The following is a 23,884-nucleotide window of genomic DNA, read 5'->3' as shown; positions in this document are numbered from 1 at the left end:
AGATGAGAGATGGTGCAGTGCCAGAAAGAATGAGAGAACACAAGGTTGCAGTCTCTTTACCTTTTATTGGTGGTATACAGCCGCAGTCCAGGGTATGGATCACAGGTGATGGTGAGGCCTGGGCAGCCTGGAAACGATTAGGAATCCCCTTAGCCAGGTGGGATTGGTAGCCTTCCGTATTGCGCTGTAATGTGCGTCCCTTGCTGCCTGTGTCTTCTCTCCATCTGTCCTAGGACAGTACCCGCATGGCAGGCAACGCGAGTCTTTTTACAGGTCTTTACTTGTGGCGACTCCGGGCTCTGTATGCTGCTGTGCCTTTGGGTGTAGTTGTGGACAAGCGACTTTTAATCTCCTGCCCCCTGGTTTCTGCTGTGGGGCATACAGTCCCATACAGACTTGTACTCCCAGTGTCCGTTTCCTGCGCTTCAGCGTGGAGGGAGCCCAGTCGCAGCTCCCCTTCAGCTCCTCACTTCTCCTTTGCTCCTTGACACTCGCTACAAACTAATCTAACTCCTCCTCCAAGCCAGAACATATATAGGGAAGTTCCCCTGAAACTGGATCTAGAGCTCCCCCTTCTGGCCTGGAGTCAGAACATGTTGCATGTATGTGCTACCTGTTAAACGGATCCTCCTCGCTTCCAGGCATGGCATCCCCCTCCCCGAGTGTAAGGCAATACCACTGTGGTACCCGAACCTCTGGGGTGCCACAGGTGTCCCTCAAGTCATTGAGGTTCTGGGGTACAGAGTTATAAGCCTCTACACATCCACTCACCTCATCCCATAGGTTTTCTATGGGATTCAGGTATGTAGAAAGTGCAGCCGCTCCATGTGAGGTCCCCCAGTCTCCTGCAGCCGTTCCCTAATGATGAGACCTCGATGAGCCTTGCTACAAAGGCAAATAAAATGGGATGCATTAAAAGAGGTATAGATGCTCATGAGGAGAACATAATTTTACCTCTATACAAGTCACTAGTTCGACCACACTTAGAATACTGTGCACAGTTCTGGTCTCCGGTGTATAAGAAAGACATAGCTGAACTAGAGCGGGTGCAGAGAAGAGCGACCAAGGTTATTAGAGCACTGGGGGGTCTGCAATACCAAGATAGGTTATTACACTTGGGGCTATTTAGTTTGGAAAAACGAAGGCTAAGTGGTGATCTTATTTTAATGTATAAATATATGAGGGGACAGAACAAAGACCTTTCTGATGATCTTTTTACTCATAGACCTGAGACAGGGACGAAGGGGCATCCTCTACGTCTGGAGGAAAGAAGGTTTAAGCATAATAACAGACGCAGATTCTTTACTGTAAGAGCAGTGAGCCTATGGAACTCTCTGCCGTATGATGTTGTAATGAGTGATTCATTACTTAAATTCCAGAGGGGACTGGATGCCTTTCTTGAAAAGTATAATGTTACAGGGTATATATACTAGATTACTTGATAGGGCGTTGATCCAGGGAACTAGTCTGATTGCCGTTTGTGGAGTCGGCAAGGAATTTTTTTCCCCAATGTGGAGCTTTTCTTTGCCACATTTTTTTTTTTGCCTTCCTCTGGATCAACATGTTAGCCACAGTGTTCCCCAACTCCAGTCCTCCAGTGCCCAAGTGTAATAACCTATCTTGGTATTGCAGACCCCCCAGTCCTCTAATAACCTTGGTCGCTCTTCTCTGCACCCGCTCCAGTTCAGCTATGTCTTTCTTATACACCGGAGACCAGAACTGTGCACAGTATTCTAAGTGTGGTCGAACTAGTGACTTGTATAGAGGTAAAATTATGTTCTCCTCATGAGCATCTATGCCTCTTTTAATACATCCCATTATTTTATTTGCCTTTGTAGCAGCTGCCTGACACTGGCCACTGAATATGAGTTTGTCATCCACCCATACACCCAGGTCTTTTTCATTGACGGTTTTGCCCACAGTTTTAGAATTAAGCACATAGTTTGGCACTGCTAGACCTAATATTAACCAACAGGCCAGACCGCATATCAAATATAAGGGTTGGGGGTCACTTGGGGAATAGTGATGATCACAAAATAATAAGTTTTCATGTAACCTTTAATAAGATGGGTAGTAGGGGGGTGACAAGGACACTAAACTTCAGGAGGGCAAATTTCCAACGGATGAGAGAGGATCTTGGTGCAATTAACTGGGACGATATCCTGAGACACAAAAATACACAAAGAAAATGGGAGACGTTTATTAGCATCCTGGATAGGACCTGTGCACAGTATATACCGTATGGGAATAAACATACTAGAAATAGGAGGAAACCAATATGGCTAAATAGAGCTGTAAGGGGCGCAATAAGGGACAAAAAGAAAGCATTTAGAGAATTAAAGGAAGTAGGTAGTGAGGAGGCATTAAATAAATACAGAAAATTAAATAAATTCTGTAAAAAGCAAATCAAGGCAGCAAAGATTGAGACAGAGAGACTCATTGCCAGAGAGAGTAAAAATAATCCCAAAATATTCTTTAACTATATAAATAGTAAGAAACTAAAAAATGATAGTGTTGGCCCCCTTAAAAATAGTCTGGGTGAAATGGTGGATGAGGATGAGGAAAAAGCCAATCTGCTAAATGACTTTTTTTCATCAGTATTTACAAAAGAAAATCCCATGGCAGACAAAATGACTAGTGATAAAAATTCCCAATTAAATGTCAACTGCTTAACCCAGCAGGAAGTACAGCGGCGTCTAAAAATAACTAAAATTGACAAATCTCCGGGCCCGGATGGGATACACCCCCGAGTACTGCAGGAATTAAGTACAGTCATTGATAGACCATTATTTTTAATCTTTAAAGACTCCATAATAACAGGGTCTGTACCACAGGACTGGCGTATAGCAAATGTGGTGCCAATATTCAAAAAAGGGGCAAAAACTGAACTCGGTAATTATAGGCCAGTAAGCTTAACCTCTACTGTGGGTAAAATCCTGGAGGGCATTCTAAGAGATGCTATGCTGGAGTATCTGAAGAGGAATAACCTCATGACCCAGTATCAGCACGGGTTTACTAGGGACCGTTCATGTCAGACTAATTTGATCAGCTTCTATGAAGAGGTAAGTTCCGGACTGGACCAAGGGAACCCAGTGGACGTAGTATATATGGACTTTTCCAAAGCTTTTGATACGGTGCCACACAAAAGGTTGTTACATAAAATGAGAGTAATGGGGATAGGGGAAAATATGTGTAAGTGGGTTGAGAGCTGGCTCAGGGATAGGAAACAAAGGGTGGTTATTAATGGAGCACACTCGGACTGGGTCACGGATAGCAGTGGGGTACCACAGGGGTCAGTATTGGGCCCTCTTCTTTTTAACATATTTATTAATGACCTTGTAGGGGGCATTCAGAGTAGAATTTCAATATTTGCAGATGACACTAAACTCTGCAGGGTAATCAATACAGGGGAGGACAATTTTATATTACAGGATGATTTATGTAAACTAGAAGCTTGGGCTGATAAATGGCAAATGAGCTTTAATGGGGATAAATGTAAGGTCATGCACTTGGGTAGAAGTAATAAGATGTATAACTATGTGCTTAATTCTAAAACTCTGGGCAAAACCGTCAATGAAAAAGACCTGGGTGTATGGGTGGATGACAAACTCATATTCAGTGGCCAGTGTCAGGCAGCTGCTACAAAGGCAAATAAAATAATGGGATGTATTAAAAGAGGCATAGATGCTCATGAGGAGAACATAATTTTACCTCTATACAAGTCACTAGTTCGACCACACTTAGAATACTGTGCACAGTTCTGGTCTCCGGTGTATAAGAAAGACATAGCTGAACTGGAGCGGGTGCAGAGGAGAGCGACCAAGGTTATTAGAGGACTGGGGGGTCTGCAATACCAAGATAGGTTATTACACTTGGGGCTATTTAGTTTGGAAAAACGAAGACTAAGGGGTGATCTTATTTTAATGTATAGATATATGAGGGGACAGTACAAAGACTTTTCTGATGATCTTTTTAATCATAGACCTGAGACAGGGACAAGGGGGCATCCTCTACGTCTGGAGGAAAGAAGGTTTAAGCATAATAACAGACGCGGATTCTTTACTGTAAGAGCAGTGAGACTATGGAACTCTCTGCCGTATGATGTTGTAATGAGTGATTCATTAATTAAATTTAAGAGGGGACTGGATACCTTTCTGGAAAAGTATAATGTTACAGGGTATATACACTAGATTCCTTGATAAGGCGTTGATCCAGGGAACTAGTCTGATTGCCGTATGTGGAGTCGGGAAGGAATTTTTTTCCCCATGGTGGAGTTACTCTTTGCCACATGGGGTTTTTTTGCCTTCCCCTGGATCAACATGTTAGGGCATGTTAGGTTAGGCTATGGGTTGAACTAGATGGACTTACAGTCTTCCTTCAACCTTAATAACTATGTAACTATGTAAGAGCCACCAACAGGTCATGTTTTCAGGATTTCCTTAGTATTGCACAGGTGATGGAATTCTTGCCTTTCCAGGTAATGCAATTATCACATGGGCAATACTAAGGAAATCCTGAAAACATGAGCCGTTAGTGGCTCTTGAGGACCGGAGTTGGGGAACACTGTGTTAGGTTAGGCTATGGATTGAACTAGATCAGTGTTTCTTAACTCCGGTCCTCAAGACCCACCAACAGGTAAAGTTTTCAGGATCTCTTAGTATTTCACCGGTGATAATTTCATCACCTGCTTCAGCATTAACTCCATCACCTATGGAAATCCTGAAACATGGCCTGTTGGTGGGTCTTGAGGACTGGAGTTGAGAAACACTGAACTAGATGGTGTTAAAGTCTTCCTTCAACCTTAATAACTATGTTACTATGAAGATGATATTAGACCGGTGTTGTTCGTGTAGGTTACGAGACTGGATTATGTTCTTCAAGTAGAAGGGACTTGTCACAGAGTGTAGAGCAGTTCTGTATGGACCTGACACACCTGCCTACACTGTAACATCACCAAAGGCTCGTCTCCCTGATGTCTCCAACAACGTTGGCGGCCATAATTTCTGCTCAGTGTGATTCGGTTTTCTTCAGTGAGCAGCACTGAGGTCCCCTGGTCCCTCATCCAGCGTAGATGACGCCTGGGCCTGGTGACGCAGTCAGGTACCCTTACAGGTCATCTAGCACACAGACTTCACTGATGTAAATGGTTTTGAATGGTCTGACGTGACACTTGGGAACCTCCCGCCTCCCTTACATGTGCCTGGAGTTGTGCACATTCATCATCCGGTTCTGAAGGACATTTTTCACAATGAAGTCATCATCAGTGTGGGATGTGGCCAAAGGACCCTTCCAGTCTCTGTATCTCTATTGCTTCTTGCTGATGATTCTGACACGTTGAACTCAGCGACCACTTCTATCTCAAAACATCTTGCCTGAGCCTCACAATGGCAGGGTACTGCGGATCAATTGCTAGGTGTCGTCTTAGTCTCATGATGTCAAAACGTAGACAGCCTGATGAGGAGGAGGACTGATTAATACCAATTCTACTTGAACCTCGAAATGTATTGGCTGATTCATGGATCAAACACCTCTTGTGAATTTTACCATTAAGCTCCTTGTTAGAGAACAAGTTGTGCAGAAAGTCCTGACACATTGTACAGTTGGACATGTGCACTCAGAAGCTTCCAGACCTTCACCTGAAAAGGTTAGCGGACATTTTAGGTTCAGCCTGAAATTTCATCTGAAAGACAAATATCCCTACCTTATTATGAGTAGTGTATAATGCCCCTTCCTGTAATAATTCTGTGGCTACATTTTATAAATGAAGTTGTGCATTGCGAGGATTAATGTGCCCCCAACTGTGAGATTATCGGGGTATTTCATGTCACCTTGGAGCTTTGTGCTCGTGGTATTAGAAGCACTTATACTCCTGCTAGATTTAATGATTTACTATAGCAGCATAATGCAGACATTGCTGTAACATTACAGCAGAGTTGTAGAGTCGATAAAAAAAAGTTCTCAAACTTTATGTACATGATGAGTAAACCGCTACAGTTGGCTGTAGAAAATATTGCTCTCTCCTTAAAGGGAATCTCCACCTTTAATCATTATAGACTGTATAAGTCCATATTATTCTGTGCTGATTAATATATCTATGAAATACCAAATCCACTGCAAGACCTTCAACTTAAAAGATAATGTTCTGAATCCTAGTAGTCACCACTAGGGGGAGCTCACTGCATTCTGTGTTATTATTGAGTCTGAAGCTCCCTCTAGTGGTAAATGATGGTAGGTCTTTGCAGGGGTTTTGGAACAAAGAATCAGAGAAGAAAAAAACAAAACTCTAAAAACGCTAAAGATGTATAAAGAAATTATTAACCAATTTAAATAAAAAAGAAACTGCCCACATTTATGATACTTCTAGGATATTTTTTCTAGCGGCAGGGTGCCAGTAAGGATGGAAATGCATGGCGATGGGAAGTGGCTGTAAATGACCAACTGCAACACTAATTCATGGTCTGGTATAAAATCCCCATCCCTAGTAGCAATAATCCTGACTAGGAGCCAAATAGAGCTCCTGAGGATGCTGAATTATTGTCTCTCAACTTCCCCAGAAGCCAGAATGGAGTCGGTCCGTGCGACACACCCTGAACGCCTTTCTTTTTTTTTTTTACATAAAATCCATAAGTCTATGTGCACACGGAATCTTTTTGCTAAGGTTTCAGAGCAGAAAGTGGCTATGTGTACAAAGGGTTTTTCCAGGCGTCTTTGGAGCAGAAGCCCAACGGAAACTCACCAAATTCCTGCTGAAAAATGCAAAACTCCTCAAAAACTGAGTTTCTGCTCAGTTTCCTCTCCAAAAATTCAGCACACAGACTCCATGTGCACACAGCCACTGAACAGAAACTGACTTTTTTGAGATTTGGAGGACTTGAAGAGTTTCTGCTCAGATTGTAATTCAAACTCGAAGGCTATGTCCCCACAGAGGTTTTTTTTTTTTTAAGAAGGTTTTGGAGCAGAATGCCTCTAAATCTTCTTTAAAAACGCAAAATTCCTCAACAACTTGGAGGCTTTGCTCAGTTTCTGCTCTAAATTAAACACAGTATACCCTTATTTTATCCACAAATTTAAATTTATAAAATGTATATCAGAAATAAAATTCAGAATAAGTCGGTAATTAAGGTGTATTGTGAAAGCAACAGTGAGAAACCACTGTAGTGAAGAAACCAAATACCGAACACCATAGAACAAGAAATCACCAGATAGTCTTAAAGCTCAGGAATCTTTAAAATATGCCTTTATTTATAAGAATGGCCATTCTTATAAATAAAGGCATATTTTAAAGATTCCTGAGCTTTAAGACTATCTGGTGATTTCTTGTTCTATGGTGGTTCGGTATTCAGTTTCTGCTCTGTAAACTCTGCAAAATAGGTCCGTGCACATAACAGGGATTAGAAGTGGATCCCTTATATGTGGTCCCTGTCAAAGGAACCCAATAACATGGACACACACAGGACCAACAATAATTAGAAGGCTTAGGGGACTCTTCGCTGGTGGAAGAATGCGACTAGATGGCAGTAGGAAAAAGGAATCGGTGCCATTACTAATTGAGGCAATTATCAAATTCTTTCCTCAGGGTCATGTTTTCACTTTTTTCGTCGGTTTCTGCTTTCATTAATTGTCCAATTCTTCACCATAGGTCGGCGCTTTTTAAAGAGTTTCCAAAAGAGTTGGCAAATACCCCAAATGCCCCCAAAACGTCCTGGTAGGTTTTTTTTTGTGTTTTATGACAAAGTGCTCCATCAGGTACTGTGCCGTACACAATAACATTAAAAATCTTGAGAACAGAGAGGATTTTTTTTTGTTATCAAGTAAATGGCAAAGTTGGTTGTTTTTACCATCAGTTTGCCCATTTTGTTTTCATATAATAACATATAATAACTATTTGTTAGGCCTCAGGCACATCAGACATCTACATACTAGTTTTCGACCCTGGAAGCACTGAAAACACATCCAGTATGACGCCGTACATGACCTCGTATCACGAGTACGGATGAATAAGAAGCGATGTGTGTGAGAATAGGACAAAGCCTACACTGGTGTACCAGCACAATGTACAAAAGATTCGAGATCAAAAGTTTAAAGGGAATTTATCAGCAGGATTTCACCCCCCCCAAACATTTTATATGTACAAATAATGTATGCTAGACAAGTCCAGCCATACCTTTACACGGCCGGTCCGTTCCTCCATTAGTGAGAAATCAGTGCTTGAATGGATATGCAAAAGAGGCTGAAGAGCTATGGTAGATCTGAAGCCCCTGTCACTCCAGCTCTATTCCCTCGCACAGTGTTGCTTCCTCCTCATGCTTGACAGACAGCCTCTATGCTATGTGACTTCAGGCAAAGGAGCCATCAGTCAAGCAGGAGAAGACAACAGTAGACTGTGAGGCCTCGCGGGCAGGGTCCTCTCTCCTTCTGTACTTGTGTGTGCCTTGTTTTGCTCATGTTGTATATTTGCCCCTTTCACGTGTAAAGTGCCATGGAATAAATGGAGCTATAAAAATGAATAATAATAATTTGGACTTCTTTTTAAAGAGAACCTATCGGCAGGTGAAACATAACCAGTTTTTTTATTTTATTCCCACTGTGCCCGAGTGCTTCAAATACTGTTTTATTTAAATCCGCCATATGGTTCCAGAAAGTCATTTTTATTTATTGATAAATATTATTGTCTTTACAAGGGGGCGTGTCTTTAGGCTGCTCTGCATTAATTACCCTGTGAGCCACACCCTTTTGGTAAAGACCATAAAATTAGCACTAGATAAAAAGGTCCATATCTCTTGAATCGTAGATTTACAAAAGGCGGAATACTAAGTGGACCAATGGGAATAAAATAAATGGAAGAGGCGACAGGTCTTCTTTAAGGCCACATTCACACATTATGTGTTGCCATCCGAAAGAAATGGAACTATTTTTTTCTTTTATCAAAGTATCAGTTAGAACTGACGTATAAAGTTTGTCTTCAGCATGTCATCCATGATTCCCCATAGACTTTAATGTCCGACTAATCTGCAAAACAGAGATCTGCTCTGAGAATCGGATGTTTTTCTAAAACTTAACTGTATGGATCACAAACTCTATGGGTCAATAAACGAAGAAAATGATATTTCAGGATGTTGGCCCTCCTCAGTGCAAAGTACGAGAACTGATTTGTCTGTATGGTAACTCTAGGGTGTGAGCTCTAGATAAACCCTAATGCTAAGTCCTCTTTCTCTGAAGAGGCTATTTGCATGTTTAATTTCCCAAAGGAGCATTGCATGGCCTATAAGTCTCCTTACACTCTCATGTCACTATCCAAAAGGACAGACGTTACCCCTTAGGCCCATCAGAGATCTCTAATACAGCCAAATCAGATCTCTCACTTTGCACTAAGGAGGGGCAAAACCCTGAAACAGGTGTCTTTAAATAGAGATACTGGTTTGGCATTTATCCCAAGTCATGTGGCAAGACTCATTAAAAAGGGTGAATAATCAATATCGATTTTATGATTGCTAATTCCATTAGGTGGCGCTAGAATTCAGGTCCTTTTCCTCTCTGAAGAGGTGATTTGCATATTTAATTTCCCAGAAGAGCATTGCATGGCCTATAAGTCTCCTTAGGCTAGCACGTCACACTCCACGAGATGCTACCCCTTTGACCTGATAATAAAAAAGAAAAAGAGAGTATCAGGATGTGTCACGCTCATGCCCTAAGAAAAATGAGCTGCATCTTCCGCCAAAGTTTGCAAGCGACAATGGATATATGCAGCATCAGATAGAACCGTGTGATTGATGAGATGCGACTGGCCCTTTAAGCCTCCCCATAAACAAGGAAACCAAGCTGTAATCAATAGCTGAATCCTAATGAAGTCAAGGTAAACTGCAACCAAGCAGCTACCCTTAATGAAATAACATACGAGATAAGTATTAGCCAAGAGCTCTCCGTACCGCAGCATCATTAGGTCTCATTGATTAAAGATTGATCTCAGCGAAGACCTAATCACCTGAAATAATAGGCACTAGCTCCCGCTCCATGGAGCAGATGCTGGGTTTACATGCTCCACGGTGACCCTCCGATGCTGCTGTATGCTGGTCACAAGCCAGCAGGGACTATTTCCCACGGGTTTCCTCCTTCCAGTATATTACCAGGCTGCTTAGATCACTTAACAATTTCCACGCAAGTGGCCCCAATTCGCCAAGACTGGCATTCTGTACTCCAGTCTTGATGAAGGGTGCACTTATTAATGAAATTGGCACATCGTTCAGCTTCCATGTGCCACTGCAAGAAATGTACTCTATAACAAGTCACATTTAACAGTTGAAAAAAAAAAAATTGACACATTTCAGTTTTACACTGGAATTCTGACAAAAATTAATAAACTGGCCCCATTGAACCAGTAGGCCAAAAAAAAAAGGAGGCCAATAGACTAAATGAACATTGCAATGAAAATGTATCCCGCCAGTCAGCGGCAGTCCTCTATCTATGGATCATCATTCCCATCGGTCGATGTTGGACACATGACTTGAGGACAGGGGTGGGCGACCACACGGACAAGCAGACCACCGTCTGCAGGGACAAGCATGCATCCAATGCATTTGTGTCCCATATAGTTTGGGTAGAATACACGGCCACCTAGATTAAAAAGTTTCTGCGCCTCCACTCAACTTCTTCAAAGAATCATTCAGGTATCCATTTTCGGATCATGGCTTCCATATATATAGGTGGATCCTATGAGCTCTGTATACAGGTTAATGCAGTGTGCGCCCTCTAGTGGTGGCCGATAACAGACAATATAGCATCAGCCAAGTAATGGAAAAAGCTGACGTCCTAGGATGACGGTCCACCATAAGAATTACACCAATCCAGCTCTGGGTAGAATAGAGAAGCAATGAGACGTATAAGAAATCAGTTTATTTGACAATAGGAAGAAAACCCTTTTAAAACACAGCACGTAATTGTAGGGTGTATATAAGGGGTGACCATATAGGTAAGAAGAGGTGTGCAAAGCAACATGTAGTGTTCAGATAACGGGGGATGGGCTGTATTGCACATCGTTTTTGGTTTGCATTACTCAGATCGCACCTTTGAGGATCATTTTATTTAGCGTTTCCAATGTCGGCTAGTAATAAAAGGAGATGGCTAAAAACAGACGAACGTGTGCTTTCTTTAATAGAGTCGTACACACAGGCTTTGCATAAATATTATCGATTCTTTACAATAAATTAGGAATAAAATTACTAGTGTAAACATGCCAGCTTCTTCCATGTACCGGACCATTACACTGGATGGAAGCCGCCATTGTCAGTCCATGCTCGGGTGGATGGCGCCTGTACAGGGTCTAGTACAGGGTAATGGCAGAGAAGACGGGGCCAGAGGCTTAGGAACAGTGCAAGGAAATGGCGGCTTCCACCGAACACAGGCAACACCTATTCCTTGAGGGTTCACTTCTGGCAGGAGGGGACTTTATTTATTTAACAAAATAACCTTAAAATATCTACATCCAGAAAAATGGATGGAAACTGGACATTGTCAGTGGCAGGAGGCTGTTTAAATGAATATTTTACCTTAAAAAAACCCCAACAAGTAATCTGGATCGTGCAGTAATAGCCCCCCATTACATTGTCATTTCCCAGGGTCCTAATGGGGCTGCATCCGTTCTCCTGTCTTTGCAAAAATAGGACTCTCATCCCAGGAGCGATAAACTTCCAATCAGAAACCTATCCCAAAAATGAAAGGTTTCCTGACTTTTCAGTACTGGGATCACTTCTCCAGTGTGAAGAGATGGCTCTTTGTGTGTCCAGCCATAAAAAGAGATATTCCGATCTTTAGAAGTTCTTCTACTCTTAGGATAGGGAATAAACTTGCCGACCGGTGGGAGGTTGAATACCGGGACCCCGACTGATGCCAATCGGCCCTCTCTGAATGGAGTGATGGTCTGCACAACGCCACTCCTGCTCTATGGAAATGCCACCCGAGCACTGTAGTCTGCCATCAACAGCAGTCCCATAGAGCGGAGACGTGTACACCAGGCCACCACTCCATTCAGACAGGGCCGCGCGGAGTCCCGTCCTTGGCATCCGTCAGGGTCCTTGTGGTCAGAACCCCCCTAATCAGATAGACAACAACGCTTTAAAAGTCCAGGTACAAGATTAGGAAAAAATAAAATGGGATGCTTCCTTTCAGAAACAGCAGTGCTTGAGTTGTGATTGGTATTGCAGATCACCCCCAACTGACTTTAAAGGGTTACTCCCATCTTCATAGATTTGCAGACAGATGTAAGATATTGAGACACTTTAGTTTACAGCTTAATTACCTGGGAAACCGACCACCGCTGCTGTGTAACTTATAACCAATATACTGAAGCTGGCAGGGACTAAGCTGTAATGGTGCACTCCAACGATCCTGGCCAGTTGCCCAACAGTGCTTACAAGATCAATAGGAAAGAGCTTGTAAGCACAGAGCATGTTCTGCAGTATAGCAGCAGTGGTTGATTTCCAGTCTCCAAAAAAAAAACCAAAAGTATTAATATCTCAAGAATGACTGAGTACATTCCAAAATTGCTTGTATTTAATAGAATAACCCTTTGATGGAGATGATTTACAATGCCAGACACAAGTGGCGCCATTTCTTAAACACCCAGGTTATAATCCCACAAACATATCTCTTCACAGGAGAAGTAATAAATGTATAAATTGCTGGGAATCCCACCCGAGAATGGAGGGTCCCAATGTTCCCTGTGTAACTGGAACAGTACTGAGCATGTGTGTCCATTCACTGTCTAGAAGAGTGGTGGTCGCACATGCTCATTACACAGGATGAATAGTGGGCCTTCCATCCTTGGTGGGGGCTTAGATGCTGGATCATATATTTATCATCTAGTCGGACGATCGGTCATGAACGTAGGTTACAGACAAACCCTCTAGGAAAAGTGGCGACACCAGTGGAGGCAGTAATAGCTGCCATATTTGGGATCTCGCAGCCTTCTGATACGAGTGTCTGACATTTGCTCTTTATCCTGTGCAGGTCATGGATCTGTACCCATCGTCTACAATAAATCTCAATCTGCATAATAATAACGTTCTCATCTAATGCCAGACAAAAAAAAAATCTGCAAGGTTTCAACACAAACATATATTGTGCCAACACAAATCTAAGGACGTATGTGACATCATGACGATACACTGTTGGGGGGACAGCTTCTCAGACAAACCATGGCAGGGTATATCCGACGTCTGCAGACATGATGGGGTAAGACGGGACAACTCGCATGGAGGAGAACTGCATTCTTCATCTTACCTGGCCGGCAGAGGAATAAGTAGGGACACAGTGGGGTGGACAGCCATCCGCTGGCTCCGGATCATTTACAAGGCTGGTGTAACCGAGTGCAACGCCTGTAGAATAAAACCAGCGCACGAGGAGAAGAATTCAGCCCTGATAATGTGGAATCGCAGAAGCCGAATACTTCATAAAGCACAATGAGCTGATGGCTGCTGCAACCGGCAAACGAGTCCACAGAATATGTGACACGAGATGAGACATCGAGATGCTCAACATATTCCAGCGGTGAGAACACTTCTGAATATCCAAATATATTACCCTTTTCTCTATTTATAAATGCTCCAGCGCTGGCATGCTGGGAGTTATAGTTTTGCACCAGTTTGGGACAGTCACTGGTTGGAGAACATAATAGCTTATCTCCAAAATCTGACCATTTTTTTTGTCACTGGCAGTATTACTTGGTGTTAACACACACTCACAAAAAAAAAAAAAGAATACCAAACCATGTCAAAATAAAAAAAAAAATAAAAAAAGCACCACTCCATTTTTTTTGTATTTTATTTCATCACATATGGTAAGTTCCCTGCCCCTAGTATTCTACTTACCACCCGCCATCTTCTGTTCCCGCTCCGTCATCTTGTGACCACAACTCCTGAGTCACAGGTAAGGGACCCCCCAAGCTCTCAGCGTAAGGGACCCAAGCTAGACGTCCGCCATCACCGGTCAGATCTCGGATCACCGCACACAGACTGACCGCGCATCTCATGAACAGAGAGCGACAGTCTCATAGAAATATATGCATCACGCTCGGGACAGGAGACAAGGCCAGTTCATGTATGGAGAGACGATATCGGACCGATGATCGCGGTCGTCATAGACTTGCATGGAGTGGTGACTTCCAGGTCGCCCAGCAAACACTCCGAGAGGTAACAAGCAGAGCGGTGCCAAGAACAGATGAAGACGGCGGCTGCTAAGTATGAGACTGGGGGCAAGGAACTTACATTAATGATACCACGCCAGTGGTGATATAAAAAATAAAAAAAAGCCGGAGTGGTGCTTTAAACAACCCCAGAAAATATTAGGAGTATGTCCGTGTCAACAGCTGCACATCCTTCATCGAGGCGTTTGCTCTCTGATTTACAAGGATTTTTGCCTAAAACGCTAATTCTGTGTCCACCATGATTTAGAGACCTCCAATTTAGTGGCATATTAAAAATTAGAAAAAGTTGGTTACTTTGCTCGAAAGAGAGTGTCACGTAGGGTCATAGGATGCGTCTGGTATCGCAGCCAAGTTCTACAGAAGTGAATGGAGCGGAGATACCGACCGTGGGCAAGTGTGGTGCCGTTATTTCAAAGAAAGCAACCATGTTTTTTTTTTTTTTTTTTCTAATTCTGCACACTCCTTTACGATAACCATGAGGGTGAAGGTTTTTTTTTTGTTTTTTTTCAGGGAATGGGTCCATCTGAACATGTAAAGAGTCTTAGCAAAAAAAAACAAAACACAGGCTTACCAATCGCCATCACAGGTTTCTGAAGTTTTTGCAGCCCTATGCAACTAGCTAGGTCTAAATAAAAAAAAAAAAAGGTGATCAAGACTGTACCAGGGATGGTGGCGAACAAGTAATACAAACATTCTACATTTTTTTGGAGGATGGTGGTTATGGTCCACTGAAAGAGAGGATGCCGGAAAGAACATGCTTTGGGAGACAGAAGCTAAACCGACCAGAACAGTGTAAGGTAAAATACTAAAAAAAAAAAAAACCTCAAACGAATGGAATAAATAGGGACTTGGTTCCATGAGTCACTGATTCAGCCCTAGTAACAGCACATGGCTCGAAGCAGGCAGACCGGATATTCATTGGAGTTCGGAAGTTTCCACCCCTATATGCATAAACCCCTATATCACCCTATATTGTCCCGGTCATAAAGAATGACTTTTTTTTTTTTTTTTTTTTTAAATACAGTCCACCTGTTTGATTCCCTAGAGGCAAATGCTATTGTGCCGTGAGTAATGTAGTGAACTCTGTATCCGTACGTGTAACTCAAGCAGTGGGATGTATATAAGGCTGACAACCCGAATATAATGTAGATGAATGGATGTTCCGCTGAATCGTGAGGGTCAGTTTATTAGTCCGTAGCAGCCCTCATCTGCAGATTGCCCCAGAACCAGTAACAGTCCAGTGTTTGTTTTTTCGGAAAGACCATTCATGTCCTTTTCTCCAAGAACCCGTAAAAGTAACCTCGTCTCTGAAATGGCCCGATCTGGGGAATGTCAGCTTGAAGCTTTAATGTTTACTCTGTGCAAATTCCATTACCTGCAGGAACGGTGGGGTCTGCCCTTATTGCCATCATATGGGGCGGGGAAGCAAAAGTTTAGGATCAGTTGAATGTTCTCAAAAGGGAACCCATTTATATGTGATCCTATAGGGCCCCATTTCTTAAGGCGAGATGAATAGGTTGGGAGTGGGGGGTGGAAAAAGGATTCAGGGTATGAAGAAAAGGAAAGCCAAAAAGCCGGAAGAATTGATCCTACAAGGAAAAAGAACAAAAGACAAACAAACAAACAAAAAAAAAATTTACTCAGCACAATTTGTAGACTTTACCAGAACGGACTGCGACTTGTGCCAGACATGGGTACCTTATAGTGTTATAACGTTCAGCGATTGGTCCGGCTCTGTGGAGGCTTCACGTAATAAATCCTCCAGCTCTGTGTCACAATACGTCCCATGAGAATCTGTAAAAAAAAAAAAAAAAAAAAAAAAAGGTGCAGAAGGGAAGAAGGAAACACTTAATGCAAAATGCAGACAATGGCATCAGCTACTATTCAGTTTCCGTATGCTTGTTGGCGACAATACCTTTTGTGATGGCAGCATACCACCAAATTGTCTTTTTTTCTTGTGTAACAACCAAGCACCACACATGTATGATGCTCTATCAAGGGATTTAATTGAGCAATATCGTAAATTTACGGATCAGAATTAAAGCTCTGGCAATCAAGGAGTTGACTCAAGTGCCTCAAAGTCTGGCAAACACCCACAGACCCCCAAAAGATTTATTGCCTCTTCCTTTGCAGGCTACATAGTGGTGGGCATGGCCAATGCTTCTACTGGAGCTGGCGACTGCATGGTGCCTGCCCGAGATAGCAGAGCTGAATAGTTGTATGACCGCTAGTGTTTTTCAAAGTAAGAATTCTCCCTTGCTCTTAAAATAAGGTCTCATACAACCAGATCACTAGACACAAGAAGGTTCTCAAGGGTCCTGCAGAACTCTCAGCATAAGGTATAGGGATCCATACAACACACAAAATGAATATTGTTGAAACCTTACTGACACAAAACATTAAAGAGAACCAGTCAGCAGCATTTTGCTATGTAAAATACACACACGGCCATAGTGGTGCTGTGATACTGATTAAAGTTATACCTGTGGGGAAGAAATCAGTGTTGTGGATTTTGTGTAATGAGGGTTAGAAGTTTACTTATAATCATAGCTTTGTGGATCGGGGTGGGCTGTGGGTAGGGTCTTCAGCTCTGCCATGGACCCTCCGCTGCTCCTGGTGTCTATCATCCTTCTGGTTTAAACTTTGTACCAATGGCGTCCTGTGGGTGGCGCTTGGTCTCCTGACAGTCTTTTTAAAAAAAAAATGGCACTGGTGGCGGCGTACGCTCAATGACAAGCTGAGATCTCAATCTGTCTGTTCGCCGACATCATTGTACTGAAGACCGCCAGTAAATAAATTTGCCCATGCGCCATTTTCCTGCAGACTGGCAGGAGATCAATGTGTGCAAGCGCCGCCCGCAGCGGAGGGGCTATAGCAGAGCCGTAGACCCTACCCACAGTCCCGCTCCGATGCAGAAGATATTATAAGAAAACATCAAACCCTGAGTACACAAAACTGATCTCTTCGGCACCGGTATCATTTTAGTCAGTATCACAGCGTTAATATGGCCACGTGTGTATTTTACGTAGCAAAATCCAGCCGACAGGTTCTCTTTAATAGAAATAAGTTACGTTTTCTGTCAATTTTTAAAGCAACACGCTCGGACACAATGCCGATACACTCCTATGCCTAATGTGAGGGTCCTAAGGGGCGGTGCATACACAGCGATTCACTTTTGTGTTCTTTAATGTGTCATGCGCCCCCCCCCCGAAGTCTCTGCAATTTATTTAACGGTGTATATGTTCCTTCTGGAAGGTTTCCTCAATTGTATTTTCACATGACGGCTCGCTGTCCGCTTTGCTAAATATTCACATAGTAACAGCAACTCTTAAATGCCCTAGAATGTAAGACCGCACATGACACCCACCCTTGTTATCACAGCATATTGGTGCCCTTCCAAATTCAGCCTCAAGTCCATTGGCAAGGGCAGGTTTTCCTGACGTAGCTTCTCCCGTCACTGAAGATCCTTTATTCTCCTGAACTCGCTTTCCTCCTTCCGCTGTACTTGGATTTTCCACCCTTGTGACCAAAAAGACTTTATGGCCTCTCCCCGGGCTAGACACGGCCACTGGAGCCGGGGGGCTCGGTACGGGCTGCTCAGCAGGCTTCTCCTTTTCCTCTTTAACCTCTTCCTCATCCTCTGTATCAGAGTCGGAATCCTGACCCGGAGTTTCTGGGGCAGGGGCGACCTCTTCTGCCTCTTGGTTATCCAAATGAGGTTTACCATTCTCATTGGCAGTGTCCGAGTCCTCAGTAGCATGGCTGATCTCCTCCGGGGCAGTGTTCGTATCCTCCTCTTCAGCAGCGCTGGCAATCTCGGCCATCGATACTGAATGTTGGAGGCGTTCTTCTTTCTCTTTGGCCAAGACAAAGTTTCTCCTGCAACCGTTCTGAATTTCTGTCAGCAAAGCCTTCTGTGTTTCAATAAAGCTCTTGACCTGATAAAATGAGTGACATGGTCAGTAAAAGGCAATGGTATGGATGTATAACATATACTAACAAAGCAGGGGCCATTCACTTACGCATTGGGAGCGACATTAATAACGTCATCGAAGGCGCTCACCTCCCAATGCAGAAATGAGTGACCCTGGACCACCACTTTAAAATTGTATACGCCGTAGTTAAATCCATCACTCTGTAAATACTTCCAGAAATCACTGAACACAGTTGTGCAAAAAATTTAGCGACTTTTGGCGTTTTTACTACAATGTCAGCCCGCCCTGCTCAGCCTTTAAAAAATGAGTGGAACTTGACCGGGAAGGAGCATGACCATATGTGCCCAACAAACTAATCCTAAGCCACACCACGACAGGCTTGTAAATCACTACAGAAACATACTCCAGTTCGTGACTTGCATACATGCCTTGTAGTGATGTATGGCAGCTAAAAAAGTGCGCTAAATCCACTAAGAGCCGTGCATTTCTTAATGAATTTGGCGCATCTTACTGCAGCGCGTCGGGGGGGGGCAAAATTCTTCTTTTAATACATCCTAACAGAAATGTCACTTTCCATTAGGACGTGAGAAAGGCATCCGCTGATTCTCCCTGGGATTGCCTTACCAGGGCTCACCCGCTCTCATTTAGGGAGGATTACAGGACTGACGTGGATGATTCCTTACTGGATACGGCCAATAGCAGCAGCAGCATCTATGAAGTTTAACAGAAACACATGACGATACGGGTGTTTTTTTTTTTTTCCTTACTGTTACCACTGGCCATGACTATTATGGAATAAAGTATTTTAAATGGCGTGTCACCCGAAAACTGAAATTGAACTATTTAGACATTTATATAAAAGGAACTTGGCCCTTCTAAAACATCATACTGGTACTGTAGATATTAGTAAATTTGTTGTATAGAAAAAGTTTTATTACATATGCAATGAGAGGGCTTCGGTGAGTCAGGTTCTCGGTACACCGTCCCGCTCCTATTAATTACTATCCTCTCCCATACGGTGTTTGATAGAGCTAGCTTTGGAGCGAGACCTGATCTAAATCCCCAACCCTGCACACACTGATACAGTAAGGCCACTTTCACACTAGCGTCGGTACGGGGCCGTCGCCATGCGTCGGCCCGAAGTACCGACGCACGTTGTGAAATAAATGCACAACAGGAGCAGTGGATGCAGTTTTTCAACGCATCCGCTGCCCCATCGTAATGTCCGGGGAGGAGGGGGTGGAGTTCCGGCCGCGCATGCGCGGTCGAAAATGGCGGACGCGACGCACAAAAAAAAGTTACATGGAGCTTTTTTTGTGCCAAGAGTCCGCCAAAACACGACGCATCCGTGGCCATACGTCGCTAATGCAAGTCTATGGAGAAAAAAACGCATCCTGCGGGCAACTTTGCAGGATGCGTTTTTTCTCCAAAACTACGCATTACGACGCAAGTGTGAAAGTAGCCTTAGGGCAGAGAGCGCACACACACAGTGTCGGTGTGTTGAAAGGCTGTCTCCTGTGTGTAGCGGCCGCTCGCTGCATGCAAGACACACAGCAGCAGGTGATCAATGATGACGACGACAGGTAGACAAGTGTGCACAATGTCACTGGGTGCAAATTCATCTCTGTAGCGGCTACTCGCTGCACACAAGATTGCAGCAGCAGGTGGCCAATGATGAGAGGGAGATCAGAGAGTGCACAATGTTGGTGTATTGCACATTCTCATCTCTGTAGTGGCTGCTTGCTGTATACAGGACCACACAGCAGCAGGCGGCGAATGATGAGAGGGAGATCAGAGAGTGCACAATGTTGGTGTATTGCACATTCCCATCTCTGTAGTGGCTGCTTGCTGTATACAGGACCACACAGCAGCAGGCGGCCAATGATGAGAGGGAGTCCAGAGAGTGCACAATGTTGGTGTGTTGCATGCTCTCATCTTTGTAGTGGCCGCTCGCTGTATACAGGACCACACAGCAGCAGGCGGCCAATGATGAGAGGGAGTCCAGAGAGTGAACAATGTTGGTGTGTTGCATGCTCTCATCTTTGTAGTGGCCGCTCGCTGTATACAGGACCACACAGCAGCAGGCGGCCAATGATGAGAGGGAGTCCAGAGAGTGAACAATGTTGGTGTGTTGCATGCTCTCATCTTTGTAGTGGCCGCTCGCTGTATACAGGATCACACAGCAGCAGGCGGCCGAAGCAGACAGGAGCAGTAGATGAGGGTGCGCACAACACCTCTCTCCTGTGTGCAGCGTCCACACAGAGGCCAAGCGTGTGCACACTTGGAAAGCGTTAGACTTGCACACGTTTGGTCAATCTTGCATTGGGTCTTCACATAAGTGAGTCAGAAGATCATAAAGACCTATATCAGGAAAAGTTACCGTATATACTCGAGTATAAGCCGACCCGAGTATAAGCCGACCCCCCTAATTTTGCCACAAAAAACTAGGAAAACTTATTGACTCGAGTATAAGCCTAGGGTGGAAAATACAGCAGCTACCGGTGAATTTCAAAAATAAAAATAGATGCTCTATACCGTTCATTATTGCCCCAAAGGAGGTTCCATATAAAGCTGTGCCATATATAATGCTCCATACCGTTGATTATTGCCCCATAGATGATCCATATATAGCTGTGCCATATAGAATACTCTGCACCGTTCATTATGGCCCCATAGATGCTCCTTATAAAGCTGTGCCATATATGCTCTGCACCGTTCATTATGGCCCCATAGATGCCCCATATACAATGCTCTGCACCGTTCATTATGGCCCCATAGATGCTCCATTTAAAGCTGTGCCATATATGCTCTATAGCGTTCATTATGGCCCCATAGATGCTCCTTATAAAGCTGTGACATATATGCTCTGCACCGTTCATTATGGCCCCATTGATGCTCCATTTAAAGCTGTGCCATATATGTTCTATAGTGTTCATTATGGCCCCATAGATGCTCTTTATAAAGCTGTGCCATATATGCTCTGCACCGTTCATTATGGCCCCATAGATGCTCCTTATAAAGCGTGCCATATATGCTCTATAGCGTTCATTATGGCCCCATAGATGCTCCATATAAAGCTGTGCCCCATATACAATGCTCTGCACCATTCATTATGGCCCCATAGATGCTCCATTTAAAGCTGTGCCATATATAATGCTGCTGCTGCAATAAAAAAAAAAAAAACACATACTCACCTCTCTTGCTGCCCGCAGCTCCTCAGCGTCCCGTCTCGGCGTCTCTCCGCACTGACTGTTCAGGCCACAGGGCGGCGCGCAGATTAGTACGTCATCGCGCCCTCTGACCTGAACAGTCAGAGCAAGAGGATGGGAAGACAGAGCGGTGCCCGGCGGGTGGAACGTGGACAGGTGAATTTAAAATACTCACATAGTCCCGGCGCTCCTGACGCTGTCCCTGCCTGTCACACTGTCTTCGGGTGCCGCAGCTCTTCCTCTGTCAGCGGTCACTGGCACCGCTCATTAATGAAATGAATATGCGGCTCCACCCCAATGGGAGTGGAGTCCATATTCATAACTTTAATGAGCGGTCCCACGTGACCGCTGAACAGGGGAAGAGCTGCAGCACTCGAAGACCGTGTGACAGGCAGGGGGAGCGCCGGGACTAGGTGAGTATATGACAGACCTCTCTCCCCCTCACCCGCTGACCCTGCCGCCGACCGTGACTCGAGTATAAGCCGAGAGGGGCACTTTCAGCCCAAAAATTTAGGCTGAAAATCTCGGCTTATACTCGAGTATATATGGTAAGTGCTATTTCTATAATGAACATTAGGTAAAATTACAAATCTACAGCCAAAACGTCAATGCAATATTTGCTTTTTATCCTTTAACTTATCAAAAAAAAAAGTTGTAATTCATAGAGGAGCAACTCTTACAGCCTCTTTCTTGGGTTCTCTGTCCAAATCCATCCGGAGAAGAGACTGGTTGACACGAAGAGCCAACGATAGAGCCATCAAACCTCCCGTCTTGATCTCATTCTCCCTCAGATCAAGACGCAATAAACGAGGGGATTCGGCTACAAACTCGGCTACAGCCACCGCGCCTGGGAACACAGTAAGGTCCGGTAATGTTACCATTCCATTATCTGCAGAATTATTATCAAGGATGTTGAGGAGAACCATAAGATCAAATACTTAATTAACCTCAAGACATAAGAGATTGAGAGAAGCGACCCATAACGTGTATTGTTTAACCTTTACATAAGCTTTCTCAGATCAAAGTGAGACACTAAAGATGGCTGCCATTTCCTGTTTCGCCACACACCATGTGCTGATATCCAAGATGATCAGTGAGACACTAAAGATGGCTGCCATTTCCTGTTTCAGCACACCATGTGATATCCAAGATGACGCCCACCCAGATGACCTCATGGATCCACCCACAGTGACGCCCACCTTGATGACCTCATGGACAACCCACCCAGAGTACCTCATGGAGCCGCCCACCGACTTGCTCATTGCCCAACCCACTAACCAATGGAATACATACGATCACTCCCATTTCAGAGCTAACCGAGCCCCCTTACAGGGGTTATATAAACCGGTGTTCTGATTAAATAAAGGCCCTTGGAGCTGAGCCACAGATTGATCAAGGAGAGTTTACATCTGACTGTGTGTGTCTGGTCAGGGCAGAAAACAAGGAGAGCAGACCGTTAACGGGACAGAGACGAGGTGGAGGATCCATAGGAGAGTATGTGGCATTTATAACTAATCTTCATTATGGTTTACCACCTCCACATTACCTTCACAAGTGAGTTTAGCACATGCCAGGCCAAGTCGGAGGACACTGCGGTTTCCAATCAGACCATTTTTAAGATGTCGGACGCCTTCGTTGCCGATTGCATTATGACCAAGGTTCAAAGTTTCTAATGTCTGAGTGTGAGGCTGCAAAAAAATAAACATTTTTTTGAATTGATACAAAAAAAAAAAAAAAAACCTTAAAGTTCTAGACTCATTAAAACTGTAGTCTTACCAGGCACATGCTCATGTAGACCATGCCGGCGTGAGTCAGCTGATTATTCCACAAAACGAGGGTTACGAGTCCCTGGTGCTGTTCCTTCAGCCCCTCACAGAGATAAGCCAGGCCTGAAAATTGGGAAAAATTAAGTAGCAAGTTTTTGAAGGTCTTACCTCCTAATTTCGTTCCTTTTTGGTCATAGATATTATATAATTTTCTTTTAAGATTAGTCATCATTTACTGGTTTCTCAATGGCACATAATATTACAGTTTTTAAAACGTTTGTTTAGTATTTATCATCATGTATATCCCACGTTATGTATGGTATGTTATGCCGTTTACCGATCAGATTAATTGATTTTATATTTTGATAGATCAGGCATTTCTGAACATGACGATACCAAATGTGTGGGGGGTTTTTAACCCTGTATTTTTCAATGGGGCGGAAGGGGGGTGATTTAAACTTTTACATGGTGAATCCTTATGCCAAAAGGAACAAATTTGAGGGGTAAGACTCACCAATTTGCAAAGTTAATTTTTCTTTGGCGCATATACATACATACATACATACATACCCACACTGTGTGCAGAATTATTAGGCAAATTGTATTTTGATCACATGATACTTTTTATACATGTTGTCCTACTCCAAGCTGTTCAGGCTTGACAGCCAACTACCAATTAAGTTAATCATATGATGTGCATCTCTGTAATGAGGAGGGGTGTTGTCTAACGACATCAAAACCCTATATAAGGTGTGCTTAATTATTAGGCAACTTCCT

The 23,884-nt window shown here is 43.7% G+C and overlaps 1 protein-coding gene across 3 annotated transcripts in view; it reads right to left on the bottom strand.

Moving 5' to 3' along the window:
- Positions 1–14,647: 14,647 nt before the first annotated feature.
- The window catches only part of PPP1R37 (protein phosphatase 1 regulatory subunit 37), a 51,692-nt gene continuing 42,455 nt past the window's right edge, over positions 14,648–23,884 (bottom strand). For all 3 annotated transcript variants that reach the window (XM_077285472.1, XM_077285473.1, XM_077285475.1), the window contains 6 exons: positions 23,118–23,230; positions 22,888–23,029; positions 22,022–22,188; positions 17,565–18,135; positions 15,896–15,991; positions 14,648–15,786 (listed from right to left, as the gene is read on the bottom strand). In XM_077285472.1, coding sequence (XP_077141587.1) covers positions 15,897–15,991; positions 17,565–18,135; positions 22,022–22,188; positions 22,888–23,029; positions 23,118–23,230 — 1,088 coding nt within the window. In that variant the 3' untranslated portion in view covers positions 14,648–15,786; position 15,896. The remainder of the gene's footprint in view (positions 15,787–15,895; positions 15,992–17,564; positions 18,136–22,021; positions 22,189–22,887; positions 23,030–23,117; positions 23,231–23,884) is intronic.

The sequence above is a fragment of the Ranitomeya variabilis genome, chromosome 2, assembly GCF_051348905.1.
Source record: "Ranitomeya variabilis isolate aRanVar5 chromosome 2, aRanVar5.hap1, whole genome shotgun sequence".
NCBI classification, from domain to species: domain Eukaryota; kingdom Metazoa; phylum Chordata; class Amphibia; order Anura; family Dendrobatidae; genus Ranitomeya; species Ranitomeya variabilis.
Note: the sequence above shows the minus strand (reverse complement) of the source record. Positions and strands in the feature narration are given on the sequence as shown.